The sequence below is a fragment of the Mytilus trossulus genome, chromosome 2 (assembly GCF_036588685.1).
Source record: "Mytilus trossulus isolate FHL-02 chromosome 2, PNRI_Mtr1.1.1.hap1, whole genome shotgun sequence".
Classification (NCBI taxonomy): domain Eukaryota; kingdom Metazoa; phylum Mollusca; class Bivalvia; order Mytilida; family Mytilidae; genus Mytilus; species Mytilus trossulus.
The window spans coordinates 14,368,493-14,394,971 of NC_086374.1; the positions used below are offsets into that span (position 1 = coordinate 14,368,493).

The 26,479-nt window shown below is 33.1% G+C and overlaps 1 protein-coding gene across 1 annotated transcript in view; it reads left to right on the top strand.

Moving 5' to 3' along the window:
- The first annotated feature begins 5,853 nt into the window (after window positions 1-5,853).
- The window catches only part of LOC134706559 (uncharacterized), a 42,165-nt gene continuing 21,539 nt past the window's right edge, over window positions 5,854-26,479 (top strand). Inside the window, exons 1-9 of the mRNA XM_063565589.1 lie at window positions 5,854-5,968; window positions 11,170-11,362; window positions 13,777-13,903; window positions 15,012-15,146; window positions 17,437-19,114; window positions 21,385-21,540; window positions 21,853-22,347; window positions 23,019-23,230; window positions 24,489-24,567. Of these exons, the coding sequence (XP_063421659.1) occupies window positions 11,178-11,362; window positions 13,777-13,903; window positions 15,012-15,146; window positions 17,437-19,114; window positions 21,385-21,540; window positions 21,853-22,347; window positions 23,019-23,230; window positions 24,489-24,567 (3,067 nt within the window). The 5' untranslated portion in view covers window positions 5,854-5,968; window positions 11,170-11,177. The remainder of the gene's footprint in view (window positions 5,969-11,169; window positions 11,363-13,776; window positions 13,904-15,011; window positions 15,147-17,436; window positions 19,115-21,384; window positions 21,541-21,852; window positions 22,348-23,018; window positions 23,231-24,488; window positions 24,568-26,479) is intronic.

Here is a 26,479-nt window from a genome sequence, read left to right on the forward strand (position 1 = left end):
TTAAACGTTTGATAGATTGGATAAATGTTTTACATTGTTATTAATCAAATATGAGAATTTGAGTCAAATTGGTGACCATGAATTTGACAGCTAGTGCCCCTTTAAGGCCGTTTGTTTTCTCGTTTGAATTGTTTTACATTGTCATATCGGGGCCATTTTAGCTGACTATGCGGTATGGGCTTTGCTCATTGTTGAAGGCCACACGGTGGTCTATAAATGTTAATTTCTGTGTCATTTTGGTCCCTTTGTGGACAGATGTCTCATTGGAAATCATACCACATCTTTTTAATTATAGATCCAACGCTGCAATTTTCACAAAACATATCAAATTTTCCACCTTGTCGCACATACATATGGATTAAATCATTACAGCTTATTTCCTAATGCATGTAGAGCAAAACTTTGGTTAGCGTGCTTGCTTTGTTTGTATATTGTACAAAATATAAAATATACAAGTTAAACTATGCCTATATATATATACTGTTTAAAGATGTCAATCTTATTTTCAAAGCTTGTATAAACAACTATACAAACAAAACAAGCAAGCCAACCAAAGTTTTACTTTACAGGTATAAGAAATCAGCTGAAATGATTTTATTCAGTTTGGCAAATGTCCGAGTCGTTAAAAAACGAACAAACTGAAATTAAAGTTGCTGACTTCACTATCTTCAAAACAAAGGGAACAGTTTGGAAGTCCCATACTAGTATACTGAAATGTGACAAAAAAAAATACTTATAGATATTGTTAACACTGCCATGTACATGTAAATACTTCTTCGCCTTTTTTACGAACACAAAATTCAAGGATCCCACATTTGCCTTTAATTATCTATACGAACATTGCTGTACTCGTGAATATCAGCACCGGCTGTTATCGACGGCTAATTTTACACTAGTAAGTTTGTCCCATAGGTAATTGTGTTTCTTCGCTGTTGTTTCGTTGCTGTCTGGTTGACAAATACATGACATCTCTGTGCCATCATCAAACGTGTTTTAATGGCTATACATCGGGTAGCTCAAACCCTTTTTTCTTCGCATAGAAACAACTCTTCGTTAAACTGAGCATGGAAGTAATACTTTATATCAAGAACTATAAATGAGGATAGCCAAAATGAAAAACTAAGCGAGATTGTGAATCCCGCATTGCACGAAAAATTGTGTTGTATTTCAGTAAATAACACGTGTTCTTGGTTGATTGTAAACACGTAGTAGTCCATCATGCATTGTGACTCATTTATTGGATTGGTCAAAAACCTAGGTAAAAATAAATTGCGTCACATGTAAAATAAACAATAACATGTGCGAGAACATAAGTATGCTAATTTATGCATTTCCATATAAGGTAGTGGTCCTGACCTGTTGAAGAGGACGTTGAAGACGAATGGTTATGCGTAGACAACAACGAGCGCCAAGAAATCTAGCTGCATTATGAGAGACTTGCAGTGTTCAAACACGAGAACTCCAATGGTTATAAAAACTTCCATATAGTGGAAGCTGATATACTATTGGAGTAGTACTTCTCTTTTCTTGAAAATGACACCACAAAATGAGATTTGTCACTAGATTAGGGAGCTACCATTTGATTTTTTAGGGGGGGGGGGGGGGGGGGCTAAGATGAAATTTGAAAAAAATAGGCAGGACAGGAGTTTTGAGTAAAAAAAAGTCAGGATGAGACACTTGCAAAAAAAAAGTAAGGATGACAATTTATGTAAAAAAAGTCAGGATAAACTTTAAAAAAAAATCAGGACCGGATAGAGTGAAAAATGAAAACGCAGGACAGAATTTTTCATCCTAGCCCCCCATAATAATTAAAAAAAATCAGAAAAAAATCGTTTGTGTTTTGTCTCATTTGTGTTTAGAATTGCGTCAAAAAGTATTTGTAAACATTTGACCGTACGGTGACCTATAGTATAGTTGTTACTTTCTGTGTCATTTTGTGTTCTGTTGATAGTTTTCCATTGACAATTTATCGACATCATCTTATATTGTACTACCAACATTTCTGGACATAAAGGAAAAAACGGACAGTCAAGCAGAAAATAGCCCACAAAACAAGTAAAAAATAATCTTCACATTCTTATAAACCAGGTTTGAAGGCTAAACTAGTCATCCGCTGTGCACAATTACGTTCATATTTGAAAAATCCTAAGTCATCCGCTGTCCACAGGACAAAAAATGACAGGATATTTTTTTTTAATTGAGATTGTCATTCTTAGATATGTTTTCAAGGCACTTTTCTATTCACTTTTATTATGACCTTTTTTTTTTAGCATAAAAAAACATGGAACAATACGTTTAGTAAATATTTTAAAAATAATCAACTTAAATATTAGTATTTTAATAATAAGCTGTGATTGTGTTATTTTAAAATGCTGTCTTCACGTGGTGACTATATGAAAACAAGCTGTGATTGTGTTTTGCTTAAATGCTGGCTTCACGTGGTGACTATAGTTATACCAAGGACAATACAATCTTGAATCTTGAAGGACAAATCCTTGAGTGTATAAATAAATTTCATAGTTTATTCATCAACCAAGTACAGAGCAGATGGTTCAAAGATTAAGGCGACATATAGTTGTTACTTTCTGTGTCAGTTGGTGTCCTGTGGACAGTTTTACCATTGGCAATGTAACTAAATCTTCTTATGTTTTTACTAACCACATTTCTGGACATACGAAAAATACGGACAGTCAAGCAGTAAATAGCCCATAAAACAGGTAAAAAATAATCTTGACATTCTTATAAACCAGGTTTGAAGGCTAAACTAGTCATCCGCTGTGCACAATTACGTTCATATTTGAAAAATCCTTAGGGTCCAAAAGTCAGAATCTGCTCCCCTTCCGGAACACCTGACATCATCCCAGCTTTTCTTGGGTTTCATTTTGCTAAGTTTTAATTATGTTTAGTTGTTGTGTTATGTGGACTGCTTTATGTCTTCTTGTCGGTTTTCGTTTTTCGTCATGGCTGTGTCGGTTTGTTTTCAACCTTTTATTTGATTTATCCTTCAAGGTATTTTTGCCTCTATTTCAAAATTTTACCCATTCTTGCAAAAGTACAGACAAGTACCTGTACATGGAGGAATTGTTGTACAGTTAAAAATTAACAGTGCCAGTTTATTTTTTCGGAAGCAAATTTATGACAGTCAGATCTGCACACAATTTAAGAAAATTGCGTAGCAGTCATGTGTCCTCGTGTATGGCCGGGTAGCTAGATATAGAGATCGAAGAGTGTCGAACGTGGTCGAGTAGAGATCGGGTATTGGTCAGGTTTGTCTGGAATAAAAAATATAAAGATAGAAGTTGCAGTGATCTGGAAGCGAATAGACATAGGTCGAGTTTATCTGGACAACAAATAAGTCGATTTGAAAAGCTCACTAGAGCTTGTGTTATGTAGTTTATTGAATATCGACTCTAAATAAAACTTTGAATCTTGAATCTTGAATTGAATCTTGAAAACATATCAAACAGGTCGGCGTTGATCGGAAAATGATCGGATATTAGTCGAGATGATCGAGTATTGATCGGTAAAATATTTGCATTCTGACCAAACTCGATCCCTACACGATCCTTTCCCGATAAATTCGACCACTACTCGAAGATTACCTGATCTCTTGTCGAGTGACTGGCTTCTTGATCCTACTCAAATGTTTTTCACATGTCAAAATTCTCGGGTAGAAAATCAGATTGATGACGACCAAGGTAGACAACCTCGAAAATTCTTGTCGATTGAGTCAGATTAGTCTCCTGATCACCTTATCTGTCTTGATCGGGCTTAATGGAGTTGATCTGATCGGCAGTGTGAACCTAGCCTTACCTGTCAAATTAAGACTTTCAACGTTTATGTGTACTTTAAAGATAAGAAAGCATCTGCTTATTGAATAAACAGGGGCCCTGAAGCCTATGTAGCTTTCAGGGTAATAGTCAGAAACGCAAAACATGATAATTTTATGCAATACTATATAATTATTCAATGTTTACTTGGAATCTAATAAATATTCATTAGAAAAAAAGGAAATTATAACGCTTAAACTTATATAGACTTATTTATAAAGCAATTTATTTTCAAGTTTAAATAATTTGACGTAACTTTCATTGTTAAGGGAGCAACCATAAAACTTTAAAAAAAAAAAAAAAAAAAAGGGGTACGTTTTTTTTGTCTGAAACAGAATATTTTTAATTAGTTTTTTTTTGTCGACGCTATCAATCGAATTATTTCTTATGAACGAAAATAATCGCCTTTAATGACTTGAATTTTCGACTGTGCACTTCCCTTAGAAATTTATTTTACATAAACATTTAACTGTAGCACTTATAAACAAGAATATGCTATACGAAAAATCGAGATCACCTTCGTATTTCTGTAAATGATTCCTAATAATTATTTAAAAAAGGTATATAAATAGTGGTGTAAAAGACCTATATATACCAAAAAAACATAAGACATGCTGTCATATCTTACTGTAAGGAGTGATTCCTAAAACATATGGCAATTCTAGAACTTTGAGCCAGGTTATCAAAAAGAACTGTCGATAATATAAATCAAAACAAAACAGTTGTGTCATCTCACTCACTTTTCAATTCTATAACAAACGTTAATCTCGTCGTTATATGCATGGTATACTTCCCACTGAACGTTAAACATCGAACAATCAATCAGACGCAAACTTATTGAGGAAATATTTTGTGAACGACATTTACAAAAAAAAGTGTTCTTCATTTAATTGACAGGGGAGATAAATCGAACGCATTACGATATTTACACAAACGGAACTCAACTTATTAAGATTACGCAACATTCAACAACACAAAATAAAATAATTTTTAACCACAACTATAAAATGCAAAGTTGCATAAAGAATATAAAATTTTAAAATTGTTGTCTTCAAACACACTGCAATATCTGTAGAAATTTGTTATTTAAAAAATTTTCTGCTCCTTAACAATATGTTCGTAGAGTTTCGTTCGTTCATAAGTTGGTGAAAACCCATTCAGGAGGGAGAGAGTTGAGATGGATCAACATTTGTGGTTTTTTTTTAAATCTGGATTGTGATTCATATCTTTAAAGGAACCAATTAGAATTCAGAGAAACACTATAATAGACAGTGGCGGATCTAGAAATTTTACATTAGGGGGCCACTGACTGACCTTAGAGGGGGCCCGCTCCAATCACGCTTCAGTGATTCCCTATATAAGCAACCAAATTTTTTCCCAAAAAGAGGAGCGGGCCCCTGCACCCCCCCCCCCCCCCCCCTAAATCCGCCTCTGATAGAGGGGAAGAGGTCGGGGATATGAGTTAGTAATTAAATAAATCAAATAATTATTTCTTAGTTTTGTAACATTTAAAACGCAAATTGTATTTTGTAATGTAATCTATGCCCGTGAACGTGCTTAATTAGATATACTAGGTTTTAAATTGCAGCATTTATTTGAGGATACACCCAGAAATGGTTATGTTATCAGTTAAACATGATCATTAGAGATCAACCATTTGCCTCTTTTGCTTGTTTTGCAGGAAATAGTCATTGTGAGAAATCATTGCATTCCTAATATGTACAGATCATTGTTTTATCCACGCCTTTCTATTTACAAAAAAAAATATTAAATGTTTCTTTTTCACTTTTTTTAACCTTATACATCATGCAAATACGTAACTTGGTATGCACAATAATTAAGTATGAGGACAGTAAGGCATTTATGTTTTCAAATCAAAGTAACATGAATAGTTTTTTGTTTGTTAAACCTGAGATCATCATCTAATGATTGAGGATACATACACCCTGTGTAAACACGAGGAAATTGACAGCGAACTTTGACGAGGGAGCTACCGGTTGTGATCAGTAGAAGTTTACCGATCGTTTTATCTGTTGTTGTTGTCATTACAAAATCTTATTGAAACTAAATACTTTGTAAAGAGATAAACGTTTGTCATCTTCTGTCCTCTGACTACAAACCGTATTTCATCCTAACTTGTAAGTACAGTTTCATTTGTTTAAAAGAAAACATAATTCTAAATTAATTGTATAATTATGTATTCATCTGCACAATGTTATGTTTATATTATGATACCAGTTATTGTTGAAAATGTTGAAAATTCAAATAATCGCACATTTCTTAAAGTTTTTAAACCCTCGTTTTTTTTGTGTGAATCGTGCTGCTTTTCCATTTGACTAATGTACACTTGTCTTTAATTTACAACGTCTTTTTCGTTTTCCTAAAGATTTTTTCTTTCCTTTATTTTCTAACACCCTTTGTATATCTTTTTATTTATATTACAAGATTGATCGTTTATATAAATATACAGCGTTAATTTCCATTGTTTAACGAGAGCGTACATTTTAAATGAATAAAATGAATGAAAACTACGGTTTCTTGTTTGTGCATTGTGATAAAAAGTTCGTATGTATAATTACTTTCATTTGTTTCTTACTCTGTCTTGTATTGTTCTCTTCGTACTTTTGCAAATATTCAATTTCATGACTGCATCAAGTGTTTCTATCAGTTTACCATAGTGATATCACATGGTAAGGTTAGAAATTAATGATAAACCCTAGTTTTAAGATCCGATTTTCGATTAACAGTGGTAAGGTAATCGTTGCAAAAAATCCTGCTCAAACTTTTGTGAATGACGTTTTAACTTTGAATTGTTGCGAGAGTTTATGTTCTATGTTGAAGGCACTTGCATATAGTGACCTGAAATACAAGTACTGTTCTATTGAGTTTAGATACATGTCTTCTGTTTCTGTCCCTGACCTATGTTTGCTGTATTCGGCATGTGTAGTGCATCATGCTATGAGACATTGATACGTTATGAAATTTCGTGCAGGACTGCTTTGTGGGTTTTTTTTGGCATGGAACTCCTGACCAGACTATGACTTTTTGACTCTTGACCTATGCAGTGTGGGTGTATCATCATGATGTATACAGTGTGTTCCTTTGTATATTACCCTGACCTAGAAGTATAATTCTAAATTGACCTAGCTTGCTTCTGAATATGTAGCATGAAGATGTATTGTCATAAGATGTCTTGTGGCACGAGAAACTTTATATGATCTTGACCTTTGCCCTCATTGTACAACTTGTATATTATGTTTGAAGTATATGGAGAATCTTCTGATTGCACTCATATCTAATATTTTTATATTTTTATTAAATATTTAGTTATATTTGTATATTTTTAATTGTAAGATCGGTTTTATGTATTGGAGTTTGAACTAGTACACATTTTGAAGTCCGCCGCCGGGCGAGGGATTTTCTCACTTTGTTAAAAACCCATTGGTGACCTTTGACTGCTTTTTGCTTTTTTGTCATGTTCCTGTCTCTTAAACACATTTCACATTTCCATTCTCAATTTTTGATATGAAGAATGTTTTGATCAAATGAAAACTAAATCTTTTTATTGCTGTGAAAATTAGAAAGAATATTTACTGCTCTAGTAGCACCATGTACTGCAAGTTGTGATAGATTGATAATTCAAAATGGTTCAATCATTTTACCTTGGATTTCATTTGATGGACATGTTGATATGGATAGTCTGTTTAAGCATCTTAAAAATCACATGAAGGTATACGCATGTCAATAAACTGAACTCAGTGCGAAGAACCTTTAAAGTACACTTAGACAAAGAGCTCAATCTAGTGAAACACTTTTTTATGCTGGTCACTGTCTGTTATCAAACTGCACCGCAATCCTAAAAAAATATGCAAGTTAATTCTAATAGAAGTAGAAGCCAAAGGAAGTAAATAAACCGTTTACTGAAATAAATGTACAATATGTCTATGGGCCACAGATGCCCCTGCTTGTGAAAAGAAAACACAAGTAAACTCCACATATAGAAACAGGATTCACGTAATTTTGACTGTTAATTGACCATAAGCATTGTGTATAAGTTTCAAAACATTTGGTTGAGGCAACTAAAGTTAAAGAACAGAAACAACAGATTAAGCATGATCTTTCCTATCTTTAGTCTACGTGTTGATATCTGTATCATTAGTACTAGTACCAACTTCTTATATCTAATAACTCTTGAACAGTAACACCACCAAATATCGAACTTGATAGAGCGTGTTATGGGGTAATACGCATTACGTATAAGGTTTATAAAATTTGATTGAGTCAAACTTATTTAAAAGAACGAAAACGCTAATTCAGCATTTTCTATGTTTTTAAAGGAACATGATAACTCTTGAACGGTAAAAGTGACGCTACCAAATTTCAAATTCATTTTTTTTGTATGTGGAAATAACCATTGTCCCAGCTAGGTTAGGGAGATGGTGAAGACCCCGCTAACATGTTCAACCCCGCCCTATATTTAGTATGCATGTGCCAGTCGCAAGTCAGTGGCCTATACATTTGTCCATTGCTTTCCTCGTTTGAATTTCGTTTTATCGTGTTTTTTTCTATGTTGTGATGTTATAATAATGTTTCATCCAGCTGCAAATGTTTACACATGTCCTAAGTCAGGAATCTGATGTACAGTAGTTATCGTTTGTTTGTGTAATTTATACGTTTTTCTCGTTTCTCGTTTTTTTATTTAGATTAGACCGTTGGTTTTCTCCATTGAATTGTTTTACACTAGTAGTTTTTGGGCCCTTTATAGCTTGTGGTTCGGTGAGAGCAAAGGCTCCGTATGAAGGCCGTACATTGACCTATAATGGTTTACTTTTATAAATTGTTATTTGGATATAGAGATTTGTCTCATTGGCACTCATACAACATCTTCTATACCTATTTGCTCATTGTTGAAAGCCGTATGGTGACATATAGTTGTTAATTTCTGTGCTACCTGGTCTCTTGTGGAGAGTTCTTCTTTGGCGCTCATGCCACATGAGGTGAAGGGTGGGGATCCTGCTAGCATGTTTAATCCGCCGCATTCTGTTTGTATGTACCTGTCCCAAGTCAGGAGACTCTAATTCATGAATTGTCGTTTGTTTATGTGTTACATATTTGTTTTTGTTCATTTTTTGTACATAATTTGTCCGTTTCTTTCTCAGTGCTTTTTATAACTGACTATGCGGTACGGACTTTGGTCATTGTCGAAGGCCGTAGGGTGACTTATAGCTGTTAATTTCTGTATCATTTAGTCTTTTGTGGAGTGTTCTTATTGGCACTTATGACACATCTTCTTTTTATTTTGTGTATAAGTTTTGTAGTATTTGGTTGAGGCCACTAAAGTTAAAACAACGGAACCCTTTTTTTTTTTACGTTCGGGACGAACGGACTAGAGTAACTCCGCAGTTTATGTTCCTTTTCTATGGTACCAACACAGAAGTTCTGACTAGTGTGCTGGTGCTACGCATTCCACCAGCACTGTCATTAATACACACACACACACAATCTTATTATAAAAATATTCAGTCTTCATTTTGAAGTGATTCTTTTTGGCCTATAATGATTATATGCATGCCTTAATAATATTTCACAAGTAGTATCAAATTTGCCTAATTGTTGTTTTATTTTATAACTTATTTTTCAATTAAACTTAAATTGATCATCACTTTCTTTTTAAATGTCTTTTAAGATTCCGTTTTGAACAAAACGATTTGTTACATATTATATACTTCACACGTATTTCTATCAAATCTGATATTATTACAAAGCGGCTATTAAATAAAATGCATTCGAACTTTAAATGTGCATTTAAATATATATGCAATTCGTCAACTGGTGAAGTGGCTAGATGCATATATCGTTTGCCAATTGAACGACAGGTCTCCAAATTTTGTTGTTTTAAAACGTCTAGAAATATTAAAGGAAATAAATAAAAACAGAACGACTGAATTAAATAAAATAATGTTCGATATAATTAACCATTTCGATTTATTTTTAAAATCTAAACGATGCTTTATTTTTATCTAGTTTCCTAATCATTAGAATGAGAAAATAAATACCTTACAGCTTCTTGAACCGTCGATCCTGAAATGTTTAATGTTATAAAAAATTTTTAGCGTCTTTGACCTACTTTACCTTTTTATTCGGATACTTGTGGTTATCTTCTTCAAGTTCAACGGGAACATTAGAATAATCTAGAAAAGAACCCAGACGGAACCAGGAATTCGGGTTGCTATAACCAAACAACCCGGATGTTGAACCAGTTACCATGGTTTCGAACCAAAGAACCAAGGTTCAGAACCAAACAACCCAGATGGAACCAGGGTTTAGAACCAGAGTGCCCGGATAGAACCTTATTGCATTCGGAATTCTCATGACTTTTTATACCTTCAACGTATTTTCCAAATCATTTATTTATTTAGTATATTTATATATAATTGAAAAGATGCCTTTTATTCCTAAACGAACAAGAAAGGTAGAATAGTTCTGGTCAGTGTTGGCTATGTAATTAAAATCTATAGATTTGCTTCGTTCGTAGTTTTATGACATAAATTATAACAATAAAATAGGTATATGATATCACAAAGAGTTATATCACACAATGTACTTATTTGGACGAAATTGATGTCAGAAAAAGATTATCATCATAGATACATATACATGTACCGGGATTGAAATATTGTACGCCAGACGCTCGTTTTGTTGGAATATTATTGAGTGGATCGGCATTAGTTTTTGTAGGGATCTTTCTAGTTATTTTCATTCGACCAACAAAACTTTTCATGTGGGACAATCAGAACTCTATAATTTCAAAAAGTTGCAAATTTGGGAATAAACCTTAATTAAGTAGCCAAGATAGACATTTTATACAGTATATTTATAACAAAAAAGAAAGGATAATGGTGTACATAAAATTCATAAATAATATTCATACACATACTACTTGTGATTGCTACAACACGTAAGAAGACTCACACTAATGCAAGTTCTGGACGAGTAATATCAAAATCAAAGGCACAGGCCAAATTGTCTAGCAAAAGTTTGTGTATTCTGTTATATTTGTTTTGAGATAAAAGATGGCTTGAAATTCGAATTGAAACCCAAGCTACTTTCCACATCATGTATGATCCCTGTTTGGTGATCTAACGATATGATTATCGATTAGTGATTGAAAATTAACTTGACAAAAAGTAATTTCTGCTGAACTGTACATTTGTGATTATTTTCATTGTTCAAAAGTAAACCGTTATAGGCAAAGGTACGGTCTAAAACACATAGTCCTTATAATTAAAAATAAGAATAGGCATGTTTTATGCTACAAAAAAAATTATTTTAATTTCAGGTACAAAGATGTGCTTGAAAATCCTCGCGAGGTTTATTCTTTCCGGTCTTACTTTTATCTTCTTCTTCCTGCACCAGGGATCCCTAGTTTTGTTGCTAAGCCAGAGGAAATTTGAGTCAATAAACAAAACATTGACGTCAAAAAACGAAACAGGAGAGTCAATTAACGAAATATTGGAGTCAATAAACGAATGGTAAGACTTGATTAGATCTTTCCACTTTCATGTGGAAAGACCTATAATTGAATTTTTTCTGATTATATTATATTATTTTTTTCTTCTGCCTAATTTTGTGCTTGCGATAAATACTTGTTTCGAAATATGTCGCTTAGATATTTCTCTTATTTTATGCGCTTTTAAATTTAAGGCGGCTCGGGCCTATTCGAAGTTTCTATCAGAAGTGCCGTATTTTTAGTTACTTTATTTTGTAAAGAAAATGAATCAAATTGGTAAAAAATAAATAGGGGGTCACGGACCATTTAAGCTCAAAATTTTACTTTTAAACAGGTATGTAAAAGGGACCATTTTTCAATGAAATGATACGGAAAATAGAGGTGTTGTCATATTTTTATCAGAATACCCCAAAAAAACACGTTCGATGACAATTGGTCCAAAACTGCATAGTAATATGAAAAGCTGGAATAAAGCTTCAAAGAATGAGCAAATAAAAAACATAGGTCACCGATAAGGATTTTTTTTTACCCTTTAACAAATACGGATAATAACGAAAATATTTTATTAGTCACATAACTACAATGATTTAACATTTCTAATCAATCAAAATATTTAAAAAAAAATATATCGAATTTACGACAAATACTTTTGTAATTCATGCGTGAAATTATGCGCAGTCGAATAGTCCCGAGCCACCTTAACCCTGCTAAGACTAACAATTTTCTTTGTCAGAGTTATCTCCTCGAACACCGTTTTCCTGTGACCGTAAGAAAAAGCGACAAATTTATTCAATAGCTCGTTCTATCCTTCGCATGATTTGTCCTATTTTGATTGAAGGGATATGAACACTCCATATTTTTATTTCCCCTTATGCATGGGATATAAGTGATATGCATTTATATCTTGTAAACCATGTTTACTAGAGACCTTGGATCTTTTGATATGAGGTGCTTGACCTGAAATTAAGAAAATAAGGTCAAGGTCAGAGGTCAAGGTCATATTCCTATTTTGAAATTTTGATTTTGGCTTATTTTCATTTCTTTTCAAAAACCGTATGCGATATCGACAACATATTTTGCTAAATTGTAAGTTGCGACGTGTCATAACACATGAATTTTAGTTGAAAGGGTCAGATATCATTAAATTGGAGTTTTCTCCCCTCTTATATAAAAAATAGGCATATAGTGATATAACTAATTAACCATATATAATTAAGACTCATGGTATTTTGATTTGAAGCCCTTGGTTTTTTACCTTTAAATTGTATTCAAGGTCATAAGAATTTTTTTTGTACTTATTTAATGTAAAAGTATATTTAACAATATATTTTTTGAATCAGTATCAAGTCAACCATCAAATAAAACCGGGAGTGACATATTTATAACTGGAAGTAATAATTGATCTCCCTCATTTAGAAAAACATGTATAGAAACCATATTTTTTTGGAGTCAGTGTACAATCGGTTTTAAAGATTATTGGTTTATTTGTTTAATATTATTTTTTTCCATCTGAATACCAATTGATCAATGTCGGAAGGTGCTTGAAACACGTTTAAATATGCATTATCTATTTCACGTTATCATTTATTAGCGATTTTGTCAAATATTCTACCGACACATTTGCTTCTTCAAATGCATGTTTTACATCTATGTTCTATACAAATTACACTCATATTGATCACAATCAATATACGACATTTTATGCCCCACCTACGATAGTAGAGGGGCATTATGTTTTCCGGTCTGTGACTCCGTTCGTTCGTCCGTCTGTGCGTCCGTTCGTCTGTTTGGGTTACAGTTTTTGGTCAAGGTAGTTTTTGATGAAGCTGAAGTCCAATCAACTTGAAACTAGGTACACTTGTGGCTCATGATATGATCTTTCTAATTATACAGCTAAATTAGACTTTTGACTCCAATTTCATGGTCCACTGAACATAGAAAATGAAAGTGGGAGTTTCAGGTTAAAGTTTTTGGTCAAGGTAGTTTTTGATGAAGCTGAAGTCCAATCAACTTGAAACTTAGTACATATGTTCCCTATAGTATGATCTTTCTAATTTTAATGCCAAATTAGATTATTACCCAATTTCATGGTCCATGGAACATGGAAAAGGATACTGCAAGTGGGGCATCCGTGTACTTTGGACACATTCTTGTTGTATTATGTATTCCCATGCAAACCCTTACGTTTATCATTTCACAAAATTACCAATTTCCGTCTTCTTATTGTTTACAAAATTAATGAGTGCTTTTTACAATCAATGACGTCACACAAGTATCTTTACAAAGTAATATAGATTGAGATGAACGGTCCTTTTCCGACGCCATCACTCAAGCTATTTCTTCTTTTTTTTATTTTTGACGTCCATGATTGTATAGCAGTTGTGGTTGTTTTTCTATAATCACCATGTCTTTAGCAATGTATTTTTTATTTTGCAGGAAATCTGTAACTCTTTTAGTTGTACTGTTCCCATATGTTGCCTCATTGTTATCACAAATATGGACATCATCATTTTCAACAGGAGGCAAATGGAAGGAGTGGCCTCATTGGGGATCACTTTTATTGGTACGGTATTTGAAAATGTGTTTATGCTTCAGTTTTTAGGAATTTGTGTGATATTCCTTATTCTTTATTGTTTCATTGTTTCTAAATAACTTTGGTTCGCGTTGTCTTGGTTGTCGTAATGATATTTTGTTTTAATTTTAGACGGTCATTTACATTAAGCGTTAATTGGGGACGAAAATCTACATGTATCAATGGTGATAATAAAAAAAAATCGCCGTCGCGTTATTTACTTCATGTTTATAAAAAAATCTGAGTTTATAATTATATACTGTGAGAATTAAAACAAAACACTGTATCAATATTTATGTTTTATTTTATCAAACGAGCACCCATACTGTATAGTTATTCTAGTATCGTTTAACTTATTCTTACAAATTACAATCTCGATATTGAGTGGTGTTTTCTATTTGTTTGTGGATGAATCGCAAACACATGATTTGATTGTGTTTTTTTGGTTGTTTTTTTTTCACAACCAAGAAGCAATGAAAGCCATGAATTAAATTGGTGCTCTATCATATTCAATAAAAGTTATGTGATAATGATTGCAGCTTGGACGTGTGTTTTGAAACCAGTTACTGTAACATGTATCGTCATGTTTTGAAGGTTTAAAAGTAATGGATCTCTGGTGCTTGTAATATTTTCCTCTAGGAGAAATCTTTATCTGAGTTTACAAAAAATAGTTTTTACTCAGTTATTTTTTAATAAATTTGCTATAATTGTTATTTTAAACTTTATTGGCAGACGAGACGGACGAAACAATGCGATTTATTACAAGTTATTTTACTTTAACTGTGCAAAGCCGGGAAATCAGTTGAAAATTGAAAACTGGAACATTGATTTAATATAAATCGTGACAGCTTAATAATACAATTGCATAGCAGTGTAATATAAAAATGAAGAACGTTACCGCAAGTTTGTTTTCTTCCCTGAGAAATGTATTCACATGTCAGGACACATTGAAAACGCAGCATCAAAAGTTGAACTTTTAGTGATTAAAACATATGTGTATTTTATGAACTTATAAGTAAATGTATTTCTATTTTGATTGTACGTCTTGAAATTGATATTCACATATTCACATATGTACATATATTTTATATTTTTTAAGGGTGTCATATCTTCCGTTGCTGAGAGTTATATGTTGACTAGTTTAGTTTGGAGTTATCTTTGGAGAATACCAGGATTTCTGTTATTAGGTGTGTTAAACTCAGGAATGATTGTTCCCATATTCTCCACTGCAATGGTAAGTTGATGATTCTATTTAAGGTACATCATGTAACACGTAGGATTTATTATATTGTTATGTAATTTTTTAACATAGCATTTATGCTTTCTGTTTTGGTTTTGTAGCCATCTGTTTTTAATTATTGTCTCAATCATAGTATTAATTATTATTTCTTTACATGTACAAAATTAATGGAACCTGTTTTTTCTATTCATTACATATAGATGTGCCATTTTGATTTTTTTTTACAGTATACCATTCCCTCTAATATTTTGAGAACTTTATACTGTTGTACTGAATTTTTACACCGAAACAATCATTTAATATTCAGGATGTTATTTAATCTTATGCATATTTCTGTATAACAGCACATCATATGGCCTATTTAATGTCATCGCGAAAATCATTTCGCTGCATTTCACTATTTTCCACCACAATTTGCGTCAGCAGTGATAAGTCTGTTCTAAAATTCATTTAAAATTATATTAATCTCCAAATGCTGTAAAGTGTATCGGTATAAATCTCACAACAAACAAACAAACATGTCAGTATCTTTAAAGGTACATGTTTGTTTGATGTGAAAACAATTTGTAAGTTATATGAAAAGTTTTAACGGTATCAACACACACAGATATCAGCTATTAGCTATTTCAAACGACACAAAAAACTACAAAGTTCAAACTAACAATTAAAATGTTACAGTTGCGCATGTCACAGTTGTCACAACTCAAATTTTAAGGGTCAGACAAAGTCTGAACATACTGGCCTTATGATGAAATATAGCCTCAAATTAATGTCAGAAAAAAAGTAAACGAAGGGCGGACAATTGTACAGGCATATCTAAACACCATAGTTACTTAGATTTCTAGTTCGGAGAAACCTTTAGTTTAAAAACGAAAACACATACTATATATTGTTTTATCGAGTCAAATGTTTTTCCTAAACATTTTTTTTTTTCATTTCTAAGGGGTGTCTTTTTTTTTATTTCAACGTTATTCCAATGATCGAGGTAAAACAATAAGAAAAGGAGCGAGAAGAATTCAATTATTTAGTTAAAAGTTAATCATATGTCATTTCCAAGTTTACATTTCTTTAGTTTTTATAAGACGTTAGTTTTTTTGTGTGGCTATAATGAAACAATTCAATTCATTTGATCAGTATTTGTTTGTAAATAAACTTGTTAATAACAGCATCATAGATACAAGGATTGCAATTTTATATTTGCGCCAGACGATCAGTACAATCACTATATTCTTAAAGCATCAAATCCTACAACTTATTACCCAGCAGTCATATATGAAAGTTCACCATGAATGGCAATTGTTGCTCATTATTCAAGGCCATACAAGGTTGTTTATTATTTGAATACCTTTGATATGTTTTTTTTATTAATAAAATATGTATTCAGATATATGGATTTTATTTTCTATTTTCTGAAACAAAGTTAAAAGTAAAAATCAGTTTTACAACGATACATTATTTGAAACAGAGATACAGTAGAATACTAGAACAAATAAAAGCACACCAAAAGTCAAATTAAGAATCACAAACATTGCGAAATGAGATGGTAAAACCTTTTTAGAACAGTTATCTTATTTAAAAGACGTTGGCTCCGTGTGTTGAAGGCCGTACATTGACCTATAATGGTTTACTTTTATAAATTGTTATTTGGATGGAAAGTTGTCTCATTGGCACTCACACCACATCTTCCTATATCTATTAGCAAGAAAATAAAATTTGGAATAATTGAATATGATACAACTGACCATCAGATACCTAATTACGTAGAAGTTAGTAACTATAATAAAAAATATAGGGTACGACGTTTACAATGCCACATAGAATGCTTTTATCGACTGCGACATTACAAAAGTAAAACATGAACAATTCAAACGAATAAACTCACGGCCTGAGTTATGTTCAAAACAATAAATGAAAAATACATTGATATACGACAACGAACGACAACACTGTACACTACAAACTTGTGACAGGTACATACACACTTTTTTGTTCACATCCCTTCCCGTTCACATCCCTACCCTTAACCGAGAACAGTGGTGTAAATTCAAGATATAAGATTTATGAAATTAATTTAAAAAAATTTGACTCATCATATTGACATACAAAGCACACATAAAAATTAGCAAACGGACTTATGACATAAAAGGCCGATCTAAGAGTACTCGCAATTATTGAAAGCGAGTCCAATGTCAGAAACAACTTATAAACAATTATCTATAACGGAATATGGTTTTAAATGGGCTGTTACATTTCGTATTCATACATCTTTTTGTCTCTGTTTCAGAAGAACAACACAAAGACTATACGTTACATACAAACACTATTGATATTAGTTTTTACAAGTTGCATAATTGCTTGTTTTGTACTGCTGGTGATTACAGGCAGAATGACGACAGAAGAATCTGGATTAACATTACTCTTTCTGATCATAATATCAATAATTTTTACTCCTAAATATCAAACGTTTATACATACAACAGATGACAGAGGGACTCAGAACTCTGCTTTACTATATATTATTTTGAAGATGCTAACTTGTGCGTGTTCTGTTTACTTTTTACAACATAAATCCAACACAAATGAACTGGTATCATTAAAGTCTTTTTTCGACACTTTGTATTTGCCTAATACAAAAAATATTTGGATTTGTGTTTCAATCTTGTTGAGTTCATTTCTGTGTCAGTGTGTTAAGTATTTCAATGCTAGAACTAAAGTTGGAAGATGGGTTGTACACTTGCCCATATATTTTTCGTCAATTATAATGTCAATTCTACTGGTATTAACGTTTTCGTCAGTGATAGATGTATCCCAAATTGCATGGGCTAGTAGTATAGGTCCATCCTCTAAAGACATAAAAGTTAGTGCAGACAATTTTGCATTGTACGGAACTGTTGCGGGACTTCTTATTCTTCCGATATTGCTGGATATATTGAATGACAGAATTATACGGCCTAGCGAGTTCAGTATGTATGAAGCTGTTTTAACAACACAGCATTTATTAAGTAGGACCTATAATACAATAAAAGCTACACCATTTAGCATATCCGCTAATAATAAAAGAAATATCAGACGAGTATTTATATGCACTACAATGTATCAGGAATCCCAAATAGAAATGGACAGATTACTGGCTAGTATAAGAAATGTTTCGGTATCAAAGCTTTTGAGAACAGAAAACGTCGTTTTAGAATCCCACATATTCTTAGATAATGGCGCTGATGGACAAACTATTAAGCAGTTTGGACTCCAGTTACTGGGCTTAATAGAAGAAAATTTAATTACAGACAGAGATGAAGGAGTCATGTTATATACCCCATACGGAATACAGCTTTCCTGGAAGATTAACAATGAAATGCCTTTATTTGTTCACTTAAAAGATATTTCGAAGGTCAATGCAAAAAAACGTTGGAGTCAGGTTATGTATATGAAGTATGTTTTAAACTATCGGTCGTCTAATTTTCGGAAGTCATCTGAAGAAAATTTGTCGAAAAATTCCTCCTACGGCAGTTTGCTTTCTGTGGAATCAATGGATTTATCTAATGAGAAACGTAAAGCCACTCAAAATAATTTGACAGTTCCAGACAACAAATCCAAGTCGCTGATAAAAGATAATGACTCCGAGGTAACCAGTGTTGAAACAGAGACGACAACCGTTCCTTACGTCGAAATATTTATAGGCGATACGAGCTCAATTGAAAACCTTTCAGTGAAAAATGAATTATCAAACAGTATATACACCATAGCAGATTCGCAACAAATTTACCATGAAGACTTTGCATTTGATTGTGAGGATTATATTCTAGCAACAGATGCAGATATGACTTTTGTGGATACAAGTATTATGGACGTTCTACACATGTGTGAATCTGACCCAAATGTTGGGGCGGTCTGTGGTAGGACACGCCCAAAAGGTGTTCATATTCACCCCATTGTTTGGCTACAGATGTTCGACTATGCTAAAGGTAAATGTTCTGTGTATCAACATGAATATGTTAGTGTTATGAGTATTGTCAGTGATCACGTAAAGCTAAGAAGTGTCATCCCACCACATTATTTTTCATGCCTGTAATTTAGGAGCGTATAACTCGGAGTAATTCGGTAGTTGCTGTCTTACATATTTATGTCTTTTTTTAAAGTTTTTTGTTGTGCTGTTTTTCAATGATTCCAGCCCTTCAAATGATTTTTACAGTTTGTTTTAATGGTGACTGTGCTGTAATACAGCAGTTCTTAGTCCCAATATGTTAGGGTGCTCACACATATGTAAAACAATTTCGGATTCTATGTCTACCCAAAACCTGGAACCTGTAATGCAGTGGTTGTTCAATGTTGCTATCTATCATAATTGTTGGGTTTTTTAATTTATTTGTCGAAAATCAGGTCATTGGTTTCTTCGTTTGTGTTTCATAATTTTGCCTTCCGAGATCATTTATAGATAACATATAATAGTATGAGTTTTGCTGAGTGTTGATTGCTGACTCTCTCCCTCATGCAAATCTCTGATTCCTTTCACGGATTTGGCTATACTTTTTGGACCCTTTGGATTATAGCTCTTCATCTTTAATATAAGCTTTGGATTTCAAATATTTTGGCCACGAGAATTACTGAAGAGACATTTATTGTCGAAATGCGCATCTGGTGCAGGTAAATTGGTACCGTTAATGTTATTACTGCTTTCTTCACCATTCGTGATCATGACATATTTCCAGTAAAGTGATTCGTCAAATTGAAATTCGTTTTAGTCGATAGGCTCCTTTTAACACGACCATAAATTTTACGTAGATGCAGCTCATATCACTTTGATTATACCAGGTCCATCATTTGCAAAATATTATATCACAGACGCATGTTCTGCTTCTTTACTGAACGATCTGCACTGTTCCAGACTCCTGAAGAATGAGTACCGTGTCACATATCTGAATTTGCCAATTTGCTATGAATTGGTCAATACCCTGCCTCTCAAACCTCGATGTTCTGAAAACTTCAATGATGTTAACCCTTTACAGGTCTGCATTGCAGTAATATATGTTGATTTTACCACATGATAGTATTTCTTATGTTGTAACTCATCACATGTGAATGTGAACAGGCGCTTTTTCTAATCCTGGTGTGATACAGTAGATTATTCACAATGCCGTGAACGGTCGAAGGTATTAATGTTGTGATTTATATTGTCCGCAACGTTTCTGCAAATAGTTTAAGTCATCAAAATGATTCTTTGTGTGGTAATACTAGCAGATGTTTTGAATTTCTGAACCTCTGAATACGACGAATAAAACCCTATGTTGCTAATTGTATCAACTTAAAATCTGGAGCCAAAAGGATGCTGGTGAATGGCAAGTCCAATCTGCAGCGTTTTGATAAAAAGAAGCGGTCTTGTTACTGCATAGTGTCTTGTCCTCTTTAGTTGATTTTCAGTGAGGCGTCATGTAATGATAAAAAACACATTTACATGTACTGCCAAACAATCGGGAATGTGTTTTTCATGGGACAAATAATCGTTGTTACTCGGATATAAATTTGTGTCCACCAGCTTCAATCTAATTTCGGTTTAAATGACTGCTGATGCTGTTTTTATTCAGAAAACTCTGAGGTTTAAGAAATTATGAACAAAAGTAGACGCTGTTTGTCGATATATTACGTTATTTTTATTATTTCGAGTGAGCATTACACTTAAAATGGTCTTCCCATACTATTCTTGTAGCTACTGCCTTATCGTAAAGTGTTATTTTCGGTGATTGATGCATGCAATGCGAAGCTATTGCACTTTATATAAGATATTTGCTTTGCATTACACATTTTTTTTTGACAAGTCGATTAATCGTTCTACTTTTCTAGAATCAAATACCGTATATAGCCTTTTGCAAATTTAACAATTTGTTTGTGTGTGTGTGTGTGTGTGTGGGGGAGGGGATACGCAAAAGTTCAAATAATGAATATTATATAAGATAGCTCTTTCACGAGGTTGTTAAATTTTTACCGTCAAAATAAAGTTAATACTAGTGCTGTACATGTATTAATCATTGACTATCCGAGGTAGTAGCCTCGTATGAAGATGATTTGGTTACTGTTTCACCAAGTCGATGATAAACACTAAATGCTTCTACGATAAATGATACATGTAATCATTTGCACTATTGTATTTCCTTTCTTATTAATACACCATACTTACAATGTCATTATTGTAGTATTCTAGCTTATTTGATATTTGAATGTTGAAAAATTGTACTTATAGATTTCTGGATAATAAAGAGTTCACAGAATATAATTGGTACAGTTATGTGTTGTCCAGGATGTTTTAGTATGTACAAATTGAATGCTGTTAGAGATGTTGTTGACGAATATTCGGGCCCAGTAGAAAACATGGAAGATGTTTTCACAAAAGACAACGGTATTTAAAATTGTCAATTTTTTTGAGAACATGTTTGCATTATTTACATATTTCAATATTCTCCCAAAACTGACCTCTTTTGGTCATTTTTTAATAAGCTGTCTTCGATTCTAATAAACCATAAATACTAGTTGAATAATTCGGACATATTAAAACTTCGAAATTATGTCTGAATATTCAGTACGTATTATCTGACTTATCGGTCCTATATACTCGTCAAAAAAAAGATATGCATGTATTTTATACTAAATCAGACAAATACACGTTGAAGCGGTAATGAATATATACTGCATGTAAAATTTATGATTTCAGGTGAAGATCGATGGATGTGTACATTATTGATGTTAAAAGGATGGAAATTAAGATATTCCAGTAATGCTAGAAATACTACATTCTGCCCAGAAGATACATATGAATTTATGAAACAACGGCGTAGATGGTTACTGTCAGATTATGCAAACGCAGTATTGGTTATTCGAAAGCTTAGAGCCTTGGTGTCAACAAACGATGCATTTTCTTACTTGTATGCCTTCTATTTGTTGCAACTATTTCTGATAATGCTTTTATATCCTGGTTCTACAATCGTTATGCTGTGTCTCGGTTTGGAATTGGCGAGTGGTGCACCTCTAGTCATTGTTACTCCTGTGATAGTTGCCATAGTTTTTGCCTACTGTTTGATGTTACTCAGTGAAGTTAAGTCAACAGTACAGTTGATAATAACAAAGATTTTGATCATGGTCTTTGGAGCAGGAACATGCTACATATTTGTAGCTTCTACTGTTATTATTTTTAAAGACTTAGCGGAAGGTAGGTAGCATAGCATAGTATTGTTTACTCTCATACAATGAAAATAACACTTTTGTTTTTGGGAATAAACATCAGGGAGAGATGGAAACATATGATGTGCGCTTAAAATGCATTTTATTGATTTTAACAAATAACAAATATGTATAAAGTCATTATGAATTAACCAGAAGTTAAAGTTATAAGATGATTATTTCACCCGTAAGTTCTAATTAGGAAAAAGTTTTAAACCCTTTCAGCCAAATAATACCAAAGAACCGTGTACCTTTTTTTCAAAACACAGAATTTCTTAGAATATGTAGTTCGTCAAATCATGAATATCAAATGTACAAATACGCAACTAGGGTAGCTAGCGAAGAAGATGAATATCCCAAAAAGACATCGGCAAGTGAACAAAAGAAATAAAACAACAAAATCATGCTGCTTTTTTAATTAACAAGTCTTCAAGTGTCTCTGTAGTATTTTGAGCTGTAAATCTACTATCTTCTCTCAATACCAAAGTTACATAAGGAGAAAACTGTAAAAGACAACTTGTGTCAAGCGCGAGAACATGCCCCCAGGAATTATAAAGAATAGAACAGAAACGTAGAGATTATTCCAAACCAATTTATTGTATATTTACAAATATCATTCTGCAGTATGCTTAACCAACATATTAATATTTTACAAACTAGGCTTTGAAAGTGGACATTTCGAACGAGCAGAAGGGTTTATAGTAATGATTGTACTTGGTAGTTATATCTATGGAGCTATGCTTTACCCAACAGATATATGGATACTAATAACGGGTGTTGTCTATTTGTTCTTTATACCGTTTTTGAATATGATACTACCTCTCTACGCTATGTGTAACATTGTGGACCAGTCATGGGGAACACGTGATAATGTAAGTAAATATTGATGAATGTAATAAATTTGCATTTATTTTAAGATGATTGTATTTGTCAATTCTTTCCTAAATTTTAATGGATTAATACCATTTGTTAAATCGATTTTTTAACCATCCATTATGACTCAAAAATGTTGCCCATTTTGTATGCTTTTAATACAAAGATAATAAAAACATCTTGCTTGTAAACGAACCAAGTTTCTTTAATACTCTGTAAACTGAATATTTTTGTATCTTTTTGAAGCATTACTGAAACATACATCAAAACACATTCAATTTACATTTAGAAACAAACGGATTCACAATTTCATGATATATCAGCATATAACAGCCTCGCAACTGAACACAAATTAATAAAATCTGACATCCAAAGTTGATAAACGTTTTGTATAAACGCTCGACGAATATAATTTAAAGTAAAATGATTTAAATCTCATCAAATTATAAGAAATTTCACCCGAAACGTCAAATATCAAATTCTAAAAAATACAACGGCCGCCCATGACTTTGCATCTTTAAACACAACAAAGAAATAGCGAATGAAACAAGATTAGTGCATTCTCAACTTTCTTTTGTCCATCCGTTGACCAGAAACCTGAAACAGATAAAAATCAAACAGGAAAATACAAACTAAGAAATCAAACTAGAACTGACTTACTTTAATCACATTAGTATTACAGAAAAAAAAACAAAAAAACAACATCTTACTTTACCGTATCAGATTCTTCCCACCTATCTTTAATGCAAGTACATGGCACTATTATTGAAACGGTCTTTTCTGACATTCTTACTTTTGTCACTTTATTTGGGTGTATGTCATACAGCGTAGTCAATAGTTATCAAAGGTACCAGGATTATAATTTAATACGCCAGACGAGAATAGGTAGTAACAAAATTCGATGGGGTCCAATGTCCGAATATATGCAAAGGATCCGACTATACAATTTAACATGACTACAATATTCCAAGAACGTCTTTTTGGTACGAAATTAGGACGTCATAGACCATATCGCCATATATACCAGATTCTGATAAATGAAGGATATCAACAAATTTAAAGTGTTAATTCGAAAAGCCTAAGGATACCACTTACAACATTGTTAGAAATTAAGATAACTTCACCTATAATAATCTATGCTTTCTAAGAAGTAACATTAATTTTTATCTGCCCTTTTCTTCATTAACACCTCTGCCAAAACTTCCATAGTTAAACATGATAAATCATATATATGTTTTTTTAATTTTTATATTCTAGCAATCTGCCACCGTACCAAAATTTCTGCATCTACCAAAAATTAAACGGAAAATGAAAAAACGGCGGAAATTGCAACAAGGTACAGATTTATACTTAATATTTTATATTACCCAACATGTTATAGTTTACATAGTACATCCGTTAACTAGTAGTGTTTCTTACCAGGCTCAAGCTAGCAGCCACTCGCTAGCAGCCACTTCGCTAGCAGCCAGTTTTCAGATATGTCTATAAACCCAAAAGTTGCATGAGATTCAAACGTACTTTAAATGTTTTTATCAATCATATAATCACAAAATAATTTGTTTTTATATAAGAATGAGCAGCCGACGACACTATTTAATGTTTTTTTTCTTCAAATTAATATGTAATTTCCTGTTCATTACTTAATTCGCTTTTCATATACCAAACAGCGTGCTGCGCGCACTTTTAAATAGTGTATGAACAATAGCTATGTACTTATTTAAATGCTGGCAAAATTGTTGTTACATGACATCGACTTTTCGATAAGAAATCAATTTTGTGACATTGTAAGAAATAGCTTTCCATAGTCTCGGCATCCTGTCAAGTAGTTCCTAAAAAGTATCAATAGTTTTGCATTACAAGAATAGAAAATTGCACTCGTGCTTTGCTATTTTTTTGTCAGACAAATTTGTTTTGACAAAAGATTCTTCTTCTGAACAAGCGGAATTCGCTCACAGTTGATTATACGAAAGGTTTATTTGTTGTACTTAATGTATGGTGTGCACGGAAAATAAAAATCAACAATTTATAAAAGAATCCTACCTTTGGACATATGGTGAAATTTTCCCACCTGGACCTTTTGACCCATTGGACCTTAGACCCTTACCTATCATTTGCACCTAGTGGGTAAAAAAGTATTGCCGTAGGGAAATTTTGACAGACTTCTGAAAATTTGGGGTAGGCATAATGACCCTTAAGACCTAAGTTCGGACCTATGGTGAAGACAAACTATGAGTTGTCCCACCTGGACCTTTTGGCCCATTGGAACCTAGCCCATTACCTACCATTTCCACCTAGTGGCTGAAAAAGTATTGCCGTAGGGAATTTTTTACACTCTTTTAAAAATTGGGGTACGGCATTTTTTTAAAAATCTAACTTTGGACCCATGGTGAGGACAAACCATGAGTTGTCCCACCTGGACCTTTTGACCCATTGGACCTTAGACCCTTACCTATCATTTGCACCTAGTGGGTAAAAAAGTATTGCCGTAGGGAAATTTTGACAGACTTTTGAAAATTTGGGGTAGGCATAATGACCCTTAAGACCTAAGTTCGGACCTATGGTGAAGACAAACTATGAGTTGTCCCACCTGGACCTTTTGGCCCATTGGAACCTAGCCCATTACCTACCATTTCCACCTAGTGGCTGAAAAAGTATTGCCGTAGGGAATTTTTTACACTCTTTTAAAAATTGGGGTACGGCATTTTTTTTAAAATCTAACTTTGGACCCATGGTGAGGACAAACCATGAGTTGTCCCACCTGGACCTTTTGACCCATTGGACCTTAGACCCTTACCTATCATTTGCACCTAGTGGGTAAAAAAGTATTGCCGTAGGGAAATTTTGACAGACTTCTGAAAATTTGGGGTAGGCATAATGACCCTTAAGACCTAAGTTCGGACCTATGGTGAAGACAAACTATGAGTTGTCCCACCTGGACCTTTTGGCCCATTGGAACCTAGCCCATTACCTACCATTTCCACCTAGTGGCTGAAAAAGTATTGCCGTAGGGAATTTTTTACACTCTTTTAAAAATTGGGGTACGGCATTTTTTTAAAAATCTAACTTTGGACCCATGGTGAGGACAAACCATGAGTTGTCCCACCTGGACCTTTTGACCCATTGGACCTTAGACCCTTACCTATCATTTGCACCTAGTGGGTAAAAAAGTATTGCCGTAGGGAAATTTTGACAGACTTTTGAAAATTTGGGGTAGGCATAATGACCCTTAAGACCTAAGTTCGGACCTA